Consider the following 13,056-nt stretch of genomic DNA (forward strand, 5'->3'; position numbering starts at 1 on the left):
TCAGACTTTTTCCACCTTTATTTACACAACGTAACCCACAACTTCCAAGTGAAAAACAAATTATACAAATTTCAGAAAATCAATTAAAAACACAAAACTAGAACATCTTGGTTGGATAAGTGTCCACCCCCTTTAAAATAGCAATTGTAAATTAGCTCAGTTGAAACCAATCACCTCAAAATCACACACCAAGTTAATTGGCCTCCGCTTGTGTTAAATTGTAGTGATTCGGATTATTTCAGAATAAAATCAGCTGTTCCTGTAGGTTTCTTCTGCTGGGTCGTGCATTTCACAGTAAAGACAACCATGAACAGGAAGGAGCTTTCAAAACACCTCCAGGATAATGTTGTGGAAAGGCACAGATCCGGAGATGGGTATAAAAATATTTCAAAGGCATTGAATATCCCTTGGAGCACAATCAAGACAATCATTAAGAAGTGGAAGGCATATGGTACCACCAAGACCCTGCCTAGATCAGGCCGTCCCTGCAAACTGGATGACCAAGCAAGGAGTAAATTGATCAGATGGCAACTTTGAAGGAGCTACGTGCCTTTATCACAAAGACTGGTCACTGTGTGCATGTGACAACAATATCCTAAGCACTCCACAAGTCTGGTCTGTATGGTAGGATGTCAAGAAGGAAACCATTACTCAAAACGTCCACCTTGAGTCCCATTTGAAGTATGCAAAAAAACACTCCAGAGATTCTGAAGCCACGTGGCAAAAAGTTTTGTGGTCTGACGAAACCAAGATGGAACATTTTGGCCTAAATGCAAAATGATACGTTTGGCACAATCCAAACACAGCACATTAACCAAAGAACACCATCCCTATTGTGAAGCATGGTGGTGGCAGCATCATGTTATGGGGGTGTTTCTCATCAGCAGGGACTGGGGCACTTGTCAGGATCAAAGTGAAAATGGATGAAGCAAAATACAGAAAAATCCCAGAGGAAAACCTGCTGCCCTTTGTAAGAAAGCTGAAATTGGGATGGAAGTTCACCTTCCAGCATGATGACCTGAAGCACACAGCCAAAGCTACACTGGAGTGGCGAAGGAACAAAAATATAAATGTCCTTGAGTGGCCCAGTCAGAGTTCCGACCTAAATCCAATCAAAAATCTGTGGAATGACTTGAAGATTGCTGTCCACCAAAGCTCCCTACGCAACTTCACTGAGCTTGAACAGTTTTGTACAGAAGGATGGGCAAATATTGCCCAATCAAGGTGTGCAAATATGGTAGAGACCTATCCCAACAGACTCACAGCTGTAATTGCTGTCAAAGGTGCTTCCACCAAGTATTAACTCAGGGGGGTGGACACTTATCCAACCAAGATATTCCATTTTTGTATATTTAATTAATTTTCTGAAATTTGTAGAATTTGTTTTTCACTTGGAAGTTGTGGGTTACGAAGTGTAAATAAAGGTGGAAAAAGTCTGATTTAATGCAATTCAATTCCAGGCAATAAGAAAACAAAGGGTGAAAAATTTAAAGGTGGTATAGACTTTCTATAGGCACTGTAATTACAAATACTCATGGGATGTTCTGGTAATGTAGTCATTCAATGTTCTTGGTGGAATTCAAACCATTCCTCAACTCATTCTTCTGCTGTGCTTTGTCTTTTAACCTCTTTTTGTTTTCACCAATCTCTTACTCCTCTTTCCAATCAAATTAGTGTGAGTTGTAGCTCTCATGAGATGCGTTTGCAATGGTGAATGGTCCAATCCTGATTCATTTGGTAAAACTAAAGATGCATCTCTCTGTTTCTACCTGAGTCAAGTGGCTTGCAGATGCAGAAATGGCTACAAAAATCTCAGAATTTGCACTTCCGTATCCATAAGTCTTCTTGAAATAGATTCCCAATTGTCATTAGCTCCATTACTTTGCTGACTTTTCAACATGTTTTTCAACATAATCCTCACATATGGCTACTAACATGTTCAGTACGTCTTCTCTTGATATTTTACCTCCTCATAATCTCAGAATGGTATCCGGACATCGCTATGCAGCATCGTTGGCCAGAGGTGGTTGGCTTCCGTGCTGCCTGTGAGTCCTACTCTGTTCGATTTTGCTTCTGGTGTTCTTTAAATAAATGTGTTTTTAATTGCTGTGAGGTGGTTTGATTTGATGTTTCTGGGGGAGGTTATTCCAGTCTGTTCTGGTATTATTAGGGATGTAACTACTAAGGTATGCCTTTGTGTGACACTGGAGTGGCACAGTGTTGGACCTTTATGAAAGGCAACCTGTTTGTTCATTTTTACTACACATATGATTTGCTTGTTACCGAAGGTGAAGGAGGTTATGTTTTCACCACTTTCTGTCTGTCTGTTTGTTTGTCTGTGTGCAGGATAGCTCATAAAGTTGTGGACAGATTGGGTGTATGACAAGGACAAACTGATTATATTTTGGTGAAGATCCAGATCTGGATCCGACTACTAGAATTTTTTTAAGTGGTTCTTTACCATTGAGAGATAGGGCTAAAAACGATATATAGCACGATCTCTCAAAAAGTTGTGGATGGATTTGGACAAAACTTGGTGGACAGGTTGGGTGTGTGGAAACGACAAATTGATTTGATTTTGTTTACGATCCGATTTTCGGATCTGGATATGCAAATTATTTAATTCTCGAAGTGATTCTTCACTATTGAGAGATGGGGCCAAAAACGATATAGTATTGCATCGCATATTTCAAAAATGTATTGGGCCCGATATGTTCTCGTGGATCAGGCATTACATGGCAGAGGTATGTGCTCTACCGAGTACCCTTCTAGTTTGTATCTACAATACACTCGACTTAGTTGACGTGTTGTCTGCTGTCCTAGTCCAACAGAAACTGTCTGTTGTGTTTAATTCACAACCCAAGTATAAATGGTTTTACAGGTACCTTACAGGCAGGGTGTTGTATTAAAGAGTGGAGCACCTTAATTCGACCACCTCATGGACCCTTCTTGCTAGCGAACATTAGTAACCCCACGGTGTTTTTCACAGAGTAAGCAATTGTTGAAAGTACTGTGGTCAAATTTTAAAATTCTGCCCCAAGTATCTTTACAAAGTCCAACCTCTGCAATGGGGCTCTGTCTGTCTGGCTCTCTATAACCCACCATTGGTTAGCCTAGGTAGTAACGGTTTTTCTTTCCTAAAATCAAAGAAAACCTTGCACCCTTCTTCTGCCCTTACAGGGGCAAGCCGAAAAGGTGACATATTTTAACATTGCAAGTGGCTATCAAGAAATGTTAGCAAGCAAAACATAACTTGGAATGAAGTATGCTGTTTTGCATGATGTTTGCAACTTACCGTGTGCACTTTGATGATATCTCGTGTGCGGACGCGAAGCTTGTTGACCTGGGACTCGGCGATGTCCGCGCGCTCCTCGGCCTGTTCCATCTCGTGCTGCAGCTTGCGGTAGCGGGACAGGTTGGAATTGGCCTGTTCCTCCTGCAGAAATGACATGGATGACACTGGCTGGAAAACTACACAGAAAAGGTATACAATACCTGTGCCAAGTTGTTTCACGGTCAGATGAAAACTGACAGAGAAACGTTTTGACTTTCCTTTGTAGTTGATGCACACACCGTTCATTATCCTATATGATCAACTTTGATGGAAGGAAAGGAAGTGGGGCAGGTGGGGGGTTAATCAGACATACAGTAGAAGAAGAAAAAAATAATGCGTGATACAATTTGTTGAATATAAAAAGATTGCAAGGTAATAATATTAAAACGCTCAGATTTAGACTAATCGTGCAGTTCTGGATTCGGCTTGGCCTCCAGCACATGCTCGATCAGTGCGTTAATGGAAATATAACACTAAACCTTAGAGGACCTAATACAGATAGGGATACAAGTAAAGCCTGATCCAAGCAGCAAAGTAAATTTAGTGTCGAATATGAAAGGTGAGCTCTCCAATATGAAGTGTGTTTGTTTCAAAGATTTTGGAGACGATCATGAGATTATCCATGTCAAGCTGCCCCAGAAGCAAAACTAAATGATGTTGTTAAAGTGATAAATAGTGAATTCATCAAGGTTTTCATGTCTAAATTATACTTTTATCTGAATAGCAAAAAAAATTATTTTCAGATTAATTTCACGATCCTGCACAAAAGAGCGGTTCATCTGACGCATCAAATTATATTGATATATATATATATATATCTTGGCTATCAAGTACTTACGGTTTCCTCAGACTGTCTCTTGTAGGATTTGACTTTGAGCTGCAGTTTGTCAACCAAGTCTTGCAGACGAACTACATTCTTCCTGTCCTCCTCTGCCTGGAAAAGGTTTACCATTGTCAGAGTACTTACTGTACATGCTTTTATTAAAAAAAAAATTTTTTTTAACAATGAACAGAAATTTGTGCTCTTCATATTTGATGTGAAAAAAATGCACATAATCAGTGAATTGAAAAATAACCAACAGATATTTTCTCTGGCTTTATACAGTACATAACTTCACTTTATCTGCCATTTGTTTCACCACCTGTTGGGGATCTGTCATGGACAAACAATGGCAGTGGTGAGTCGGTCCGACAGTATATTAGTGGCAATAGAATAATAAGACAGCCAAGGTGTTTTCTTAGTCATCAAAATTTCCACAACATGCAAACTTTTTGACTTCCGAAGATGTATAATTAAATTGATCAGCTTGTTCAATAACCCGTGCAGTCCTTCACTGCATCTCACCTTGTCTGACTCAACTGTGCATTTACCCCTCCTCTCCTCTCAAGCCCTTCCAGATCACATGTTCATTGAGTAACCAATGATTTGCCATCCTCGCAATGTCCAAGTTTTTGCTGACTTCGGCTCTGTTACATCCCTTGTTCGCTCGTATTTTGGATCACTTCTCTTCTTTTTCTTTCATATGTCGGACAAGGCTTCGCAAACACTGAATGCTGGGGTTCTAGCTATGCCGCTGATGCAGTCCACCCGGTAGGTGAGAGCAGGAATTTGTCCTTCATTAAACACTAGCAAATATAACCCGTCGCTTCGCTGACCGAAATATTAAGAGAAGTGGGGGAGGGAGAAAGACGGTTCACTACTTGATTCCTTTCAATTCCATGGTTGGAATTGAGTTCTTTGTAATTTAACTGCCCACCGCTATTAAGCACTCAAGCAAGCACTCTAATGAAATGGTCAATCAGGAAAGGCTGGCTTGGCAAGCAATTAGCAATCGGTTCTGACAAACACCACCCAGAGACGCACGGTGTCAAATAATGTACGAATTGTACAAATTAACACTTTTTTTTTAGCAATCAGAACTGCTACTAAGGCCAATTCCGCAGTTTAAATTTTGAAATTCGGCTCAGGTTAAGAGATTCTAAAGCGAATTTGCATGTGTGGAGATGAAATAATGGCACGAACACTGCTGTCTGGGCATTTATAAGCATTATGATGGATCCATCTATTTATAGGTGTGAAGATCAGGCATTCAATGATACTAGAATATTACCCGTCCCATGGACGAGGTGGTGGCAGAGGTGGTGGTTTTGGTGGTGGTGGTCTGCTCTGTGGTAGGCATGTGACAGCACTGGACCAATCATGTCCGGTGATGTACCTCGGGCTGCATACCTAATACTCGGTGACCCCGGCTTCACTTTTTAACCCCCCCCCCTAAGTTTTGTTCATGATAGCGAGTTTCGTGGACCATTGACGCTTCGTCTCGGAGGAGATAATAAACACTTAGCTCCATTCTAGTATAGATATGACTGAGGAAAGTGGGAAAAAAATATTTGAGCGCTTTATCATTGAGAAACCTTTCCGGCCTGTTCCAAGTGAAGGCATGGCTGAGCAGGCTGAACAAAATGGTGAAATAAGACCCCAGCGAGCTGACAGGAGGTTGAATAAGCGGCTGACCAAGCATGAAGCCTTGATAATGGATAGTTAAATAAGACCGCTAATCATTTCCAAATAGCGTGTTTAAATTAACGCAGTTTTGTTAGTACGAATGCAAAGTTTCAGGCCGTTATGTTTCATAGTTTTGGAGTTATGGAGGAGACTCTCTCATGCACACACACACACGCACACACACACACACACACACACACACACACACACACACACACACACACACACACACACACACACACACACACACACACACACACACACACACACACACACACACACACACACACACACACACACACACACACACACACACACACACAGACATTTATTATTATTATAGATGCCGGCGATAGCTCTCCCACTATTCGCGAAGGGCACCGTGAGATCTTTAATATCCACCATCTAATGCCAGCAGACGGGATGCCAAGTTTAACGTCCATCTTCGGGACGGCACACACATTGATGAATCGCCCTGCCTGTGAATCACCAGGATGGCAGTTTATAGTTGGGCTGAGATTCAAACCCAGGCAAGACTACTTGGAGGCGACTGTGCGTACCTCTCGGCTATCCTGCCAACTTGATCACCTCTCTGAGTCTATAATGCTACTCTTCCTTTGAATCCTTCACATTAATAATGTACTTCCATTTCATTGGTAAAGCAATAGTTGGCAAAGACAAGTGATAAAGGGCAGCCTGTGCAGAAATGATGTAAAGGCCCAACAAGTTAAACACCTGTCAGTATTGGTGGAAGACTGCAACTGAATTGCACAGAGTTGAGATAATGGAGGAAGAAAGAAATGGAATGAAATTCTGGTGATGTCACATTTTATCATTTTCCCATACAGCTTCAGCCTGAAAGGCAGCCTGTTGAAGTATGTTTGGATCTGTCATTGTAGCATAACAAGCAAATTCAATTAATATATCATTATTTACTTTTTATTTTCTGACCCACCTGGTACGTAACCTCTTTGATCCTCCTTTCATACTTTCGCATTCCCTTGACGGCATCGGAATGCTTGCGCTGTTCAATGTCCAATTCTGCCTCAAGCTCTCGAACCTAAAAGAAAAAAAATACACTTTTACATTGTGACATCATTGACATTTACATAAAACATTATGATAAATTGAATGATGCGTTTTATCAGCTGAAAGTTGAAAGGTAATCTTGTGTTGCTATCAATGGAACCTCTGCTGGGCTGTCTCGTCTATGTAACCGATTTCCAGAGGCTGTTCTTTCCCACTCTTTCCTCCAGTGTTTCGAAAATGCAGTGCACCACCCATCGTATCATCACCCATCCTGATTCATTATCTTTATTACAAGAATTGGTGATGCAATGGTTAGAGTGTCCTCTCTGAGTTTTGGAGGTTGGCGGTTCAAACCGAGTCATTCTAAAGATTTAAAAAAATGGTATGTGCTGCTTCCTTGTTTGACGTTCAGCATTGAAAAGGTTAACACGGACATTCCCACATTTTCAAACTGGCTTCCAAAGCCAGTTGCTGACTGGGCATCCTTAGTTGTGCAAAGTCCTTCCTTGGCACACCTGAGCTCCTGACCACGTACAAAGCTTTCATGCGCCTGCTGGAGTACTGCTGTCCCCTCTGAGCTGCTGTTCTCGGCTCCATGCTGTGAAAACCTAGGCATTTAGGATCATTGGTATTTCCCGCGATGAGGCTGAGTCTTTGGGTCTCTCACAACATGCAGGTCGGTGGTGTTTCTGTCTTCTACCATCTCCTCTCCAGCTTCGTTCCCCTGTTCTGACTGCATTCTGAACCCCCCCCCCCCCCAGCCACCCATATTTCCGCAGGGCGCTCAAGGTCAGCCAGCAACCCCCTTCCGGAAACTACCAAAATCAAGAATCACTGCTCATCTTCATTCTTTCATTCCAATATTTTCCCACCTTAGAAACAAACTTCCACACACTCTTCAATCCCATTCTTCCCTCCAGGTCTTCAAAAAACAGCTGTTCACCACCATCTCTTATCTTCCCCCGTCCAAAACGATGATCTTTTCTTCCCCTGTTAATCCACCCCAAATCCACCTCCTTCAAATTCCCTGATTTCCTTCCTGAAAGTCCCTGTACTGTAAGGACCTGATAATCCCTGTCATGTCCATCTTGTTTACCCCGTGTACCCCGCCCCATCCCTCTCCCTTCCACAGATCTAATGTCTCTGTTCCCCACTGTTTTGTGCTTCCCTCTCCCACCCCTCTTGTACGTTCTATGTGTTAGCTCTCATACGAGCATCGACATTGTATACAAATATATATATATATATATTTTTTTCCCCCCATAGGTTGGTATGCATGGGAAGGAGGAAATTCCTCCTAAGGAAATGCCCCACTGAGTGCAGTGAGAAAGGCAATGCTGTTGTTGTGGCGTCGCTGGTACCCAGAGCAGCCCTGGAAGTAATGGAATCTGTCTATCTCTATTTCCCTTTCCTGTTCGCTTATTCCCTTGCTGGTTGTGCCCAATTGTTGGCCCTCTACCCCACTGTCGATTTAACTTTGCTCTTCCATGACCTTCACGCTTGTCGAGAGAAAAACAGCTGGCATAAAAAGCCAGCCTTAGACTCAGCATCCCACATCATCCAAATTAAAGTCATTATTTGAAAATCAGCACGACTCATCACCTGCAAGGCTTGTCCGTAGCTCAATGGAACAACTCTCCCCCCAATGGGCTGACAGCCCAGCATCAGATCTGTCTCTCATTCTGTGGATTCTAAAACTCTTCACATTACTGGCGTTTCCCATGATGAGGCAGAAGTACAAGACCTGTTGCTCTAACATTGCAGACAGGCCATTGACCTTTTTATTTTTTTACCGCTTTCCTCCGTTTTTACTCCAAATGCTCTCTCAGCCCTCTGACTCTTCCCTGCAACTCCAGAACACACGTTCTTCCAAGGGCTATCGTGCATCTCCACCGCATTGTTCCTCATTTCCTTCAGGAGACGTTTCAATCACGCTCTTCCCCACACGGGACTTGATACAGTCAGTGCAAAACTCTTTCATGTCATCCCATCCCTATCCAAGATGTTTTGTGCCCCCATTAACCCGACCCTCTTTATGACAGGTTACCACGTTTCCTCGCCTTCTCTCTCGTTTTTTTCCTGTTTGGTCATTCCTTTGCTTGTTTTGTCCAACTGTGTCACTGACAACACATTGCCTTTTTACCCTCTGTTGCCTTGCTCTTCCATGAGGCTCCATCTTGTATAAAAGGGTAAAATCCCAAAATACCAGCTGCTTTGCTTCTCACATTGGTTTTAAAGGAACTTTGTCAACTTTTCATTGATAAAACCTATCTTTTTTCTGTCTGCCAACGCAGACCAACACGAGCCTTAACAAACTCTTGTACTGTATTCCGTTATATAACACTTGAAGTTCCACAATTTCTCCATTAACCAAAATTTGTTGTTGAATCATGGTAATGTCATAATGACAGACACAGAAATATTAAACTTCTGTCCATGAGTTTGTGGTCATACCCTTAGTTAAATATTTTATTTTATTAAAAAAAAAACCGATACCATACTCTTTACAGAGCATCGGTACTGCCAAAGCAGTTTATTTTTTTAGTTTTTTTAGCAAGGGTTATACGGGATGGTTTGGCATTGTCTTCCCAGAATTTGTCCGTCTTTTATCCTTTTTTTTAATGCTGAGCATAAAGTGAAGAAGCAGCACACAGAAAAGCCTTTGGTATGATTCAGCCAGGGTTTGAACCACTGACCTCCCCAACTCAGGACACACAATCTAACCATTGCACCACCAAGAGTACTACCTATTAAATAAGATGGAAACGACACAGCCATAAGTCAATTTATACCGAGCTTGGCTCAAAATATTGCACTTCAGAATTTCAAATTGAAATTTTAATCCAACAGGCAAATATTATGGGCCTCGACATAAGAATGGCATTACATCTGAGCTCTTTGACTTCCCCTCCTTTCCGAAAAATTCCAATGCTTGGGGAAACCTGTTTCTCGTTTTCCTTATCCATTTCTTACTTCACATATACCATGGCTACCGATTGAGAGAAGGGTTTTTTGAGGCAAGGCTGTGTGCTTGTACGCTTTGTACAAATTAAAATATCATGTCCTTGATCCTTCTTGTCTCATGCCTGTTTTGTTTTGTTTTTTTCCCCCTGAATGATATTATTTACTGGTAAGATTGAAATGTGTCTGAAAAAATACGCTTTTGTTTTAAATAATAAACTTTAAAACTTCATTGTACATATTCTCAAATCATCTTCCTCTGAGCTGATATTTACTGATTTTTTTTTTAACCTTTTACGCTTCGAAGTTTGTTTTGTGAAAGGAAATTAGTCAACATGAACCTTGATTGTGATCTCCAAAAAAGTTTCTCAAACTTGACCACTTTCACTGCAGATCTGTTGGAAGCCTTGTACATCCTTTTTTGTTGACGGGAGCATCAGCAAACTTGGAAAAAATATAAATTAAAAACTAGCACAGCAAAGCGGGCGTAACCCCTCAGCCACTTGACGCAAACCAATTTCAAGATGGTGGCCATATTGAAAATCGCAGCATGCCCATTTTTGAAAGGAACCTTCTTCTACTCAACCCCAACACACCCTGCAAAAATGCATTTAATCGGACAAGGCGTTCTCCTCGAAATCGACGGAAATCAAAAGTTGACAGACGGACGGACGCCCACCCGGACAAGATGGCTGCCATGGAGGCCTCATTGAAAATCGCAGCGCGCCCATTTTCGAAAGGAACCTTCCTCTACTCAACCCCAACACACCCTGCAAAAATGGATTTAATCGTACAAGGTGTTTTCCTCGAAATCAACGGAAACCAATTTCAAGATGGCTGCCATGGAGGCCACATTGAAAATTGCAGCGCGTCCATTTTCAAAAGGAACCTTCCACTACTCAACCCCAACATACCCTGCAAAAATGGATTTAATCGGACAAGGCGTTCTCCTCGAAATTGACGGAAACCAAAAGTTGACAGACGACCGGACGGACGCCGGACAACAATACCCCTGAGCCAATTCGGGTTGAGGGGTAAAAACCAATAATCATAGACATCTTAAAACATTCCTGTTCTCTAAATTCCTGACAGTTGCTGAATTGACTTGCATGCTTTTGACTCCATATTTGATATTGTTTTAATCCTATGCTAAACTTCACAAGTAATGAGAGAAAGTGAGGGGTCTTTCTCGACATACAGTGGGGAGAACAAGTATTTGATACACTGCCGATTCTGCAGGTTTTCCCACTTACAAAGCACGTAGAGGTCTGTAATTTGTATCATAGGTACAGTTCAACTGTGAAAGATGGAATCTAAAACAAAAATAATGAAAACCACATTGTATGATTTTTAAATAATTAATTTGCATTTTATTGCATGAAATAAGTATTTGATCACCTTCCAACCAGTAAGAATTCTGGCTCTCACAGACCTGTTAGTATAGTTTTGTCTTTAAGAAGCCATCCCATTCTCCACTCATTACCTGTATTAACTGCACCTGCTTGAACTCGTTATCTGCATAAAAGACAGCTGTCCACACTCAATCAGACTCCAACCTCTCCACAATGGGCAAGACCAGAGAGCTGTCTAAGGACATCAGGGACAAAATTGTAGACTTGCACAAGGCTGGGATGGGCTACAGGACAATAGGCAAGCAGCTTGGTGAGAAGGCAACAACTGTTGGCGCAATTATTAGAAAATGGAAGAAGTTCAAGATAACAGTCAATCTCCCTCGGTCTGGGGCTCCATGCAAGATCTCACCTCGTGGAGCCTCAATGATCATGAGAAAGGTGAGAGATCAGCCCAGAACTACACGACAGGACCTGGTCAATGACCTGAAGAGAGCTGGGACCACAGTATCAAAGAAAACCATCAGTAACACACTACGCCGTCATGGATTAAAATCCTGCAGCGCACGCAAGGTCCCTCTGCTCAAGCCAGCGCATGTCCAGGCCCGTCTGAAGTTTCCCAATGACCATCTGGATGATCCAGAGGAGGAATGGGAGAAGGTCATGTGGTCTGATGAGACCAAAATAGAGCTTTTTGGTTTAAACTCCACTCGCCGTGTTTGGAGGAAGAAGAAGGATGAGTACAACCCCAAGAACACCATCCCAACCGTGAAGCATGGAGGTGGAAACATCATTCTTTGGGGATGATTGTCTGCAAAGGGGACAGGACGACTGCACCGTATTGAGGGGAGGATTGATGGGGCCATGTATCGCCAGATCTTGGTCAACAACCTCCTTCGCTCAACAAGAGCATTGAAGATGGGGCGTGGCTGGGTCTTCCAGCATGACAACGACCCGAAACACACAGCCGGGGCAACGAAAGAGTGGCTCCGTAAGAAGCATCTCAAGGTCCTGGAGTGGCCGAGCCAGTCTCCAGACCTGAACCCAATAGAAAATCTTTGGAGGGAGCTGAAAGTCTGTGTTGCCCAGCGACAGCCCTGAAACCTGAAGGATCTGGAGAAGATCTGTATGGAGGAGTGGGCCAAAATCCCTGCTGCAGTCTGTGCAAACCTGGTTAAGAACTATAGGAAATGTCTGATCTCTGTAATTGCAAACAAAGGTTTCTGTACCAAATATTAAGTTTTGTTTTTGTGATGCATCAAATACTTATTTCATGCAATAAAATGCAAATTAATTATTTAAAAATCATACAATGTGATTTTCAGGATTTTTGTTTTAGATTCTGTCTTTCACAGTTGAAGTGTACCTATGATAAAAATTACAGACCTCTACGTGCTTTGTAAGTGGGAAAACCTGTAAAAGCCATCTCACTATAATATCTGGATAACTTATGCCTCATTTTTTTTGTATTGTTTGCCTATTGGTGACCTCCTGTACTCTTCGTAACATATCATACATTTACAACATCTGCAGTTCACCAGATGTCTCGCTCTTCCATGAGCCTCCATCTTGTATAAAAAAGAATGCACGTACATCAGCTTCTTTATCTTCTCTTTGTGAATTGCACCCATGGCTTCTACCAATATTTAAGCTTCAGTTCCAATCCATATAATAAAAGGTGTTCACTTACCCGTGCTTCGAGCTTCTGCATCTGCTTCTTTCCACCCTTGAGAGCGATCTGTTCAGCCTCGTCCAGCCGGTGCTGGAGGTCCTTCACCGTTTGCTCCATGTTCTTCTTCATGCGCTCAAGATGGGCACTGGTGTCCTGCTCCTTCTTCAGCTCCTCAGCCATCATTGCAGCCTGGAAAGATGTCCAA

The 13,056-nt window shown here is 42.2% G+C and overlaps 1 protein-coding gene and 1 long non-coding RNA gene across 4 annotated transcripts in view; one reads left to right on the forward strand and one right to left on the reverse strand.

The window, feature by feature from the left end:
• The window catches only part of LOC147022114 (uncharacterized), a 118,222-nt gene that overhangs the window by 69,911 nt on the left and 35,255 nt on the right, over positions 1-13,056 (forward strand). The window contains exon 3 of one of the 3 annotated variants that reach the window (XR_015061065.1): positions 1,983-3,299. The exons of the other annotated variants lie outside the window; for them this stretch is intronic. This is a non-coding gene — a long non-coding RNA (uncharacterized LOC147022114). Of the gene's footprint in view, positions 1-1,982; positions 3,300-13,056 lie in introns of those variants that run through there. 3 annotated transcript variants of the gene reach the window in all.
• The window catches only part of LOC147022117 (myosin heavy chain, skeletal muscle, adult-like), a 45,221-nt gene that overhangs the window by 772 nt on the left and 31,393 nt on the right, over positions 1-13,056 (reverse strand). Inside the window, exons 36-39 of the mRNA XM_085892694.1 lie at positions 12,870-13,040; positions 6,796-6,900; positions 4,173-4,268; positions 3,296-3,436 (exon numbers count right to left, since the gene is read on the reverse strand). Of these exons, the coding sequence (XP_085748820.1) occupies positions 3,296-3,436; positions 4,173-4,268; positions 6,796-6,900; positions 12,870-13,040 (513 nt within the window). The remainder of the gene's footprint in view (positions 1-3,295; positions 3,437-4,172; positions 4,269-6,795; positions 6,901-12,869; positions 13,041-13,056) is intronic.

Source organism: Eptatretus burgeri, chromosome 8, assembly GCF_056783735.1.
Source record: "Eptatretus burgeri isolate ZD-2024b chromosome 8, Ebu_testis_v1, whole genome shotgun sequence".
Classification (NCBI taxonomy): Eukaryota; Metazoa; Chordata; class Myxini; order Myxiniformes; family Myxinidae; genus Eptatretus; species Eptatretus burgeri.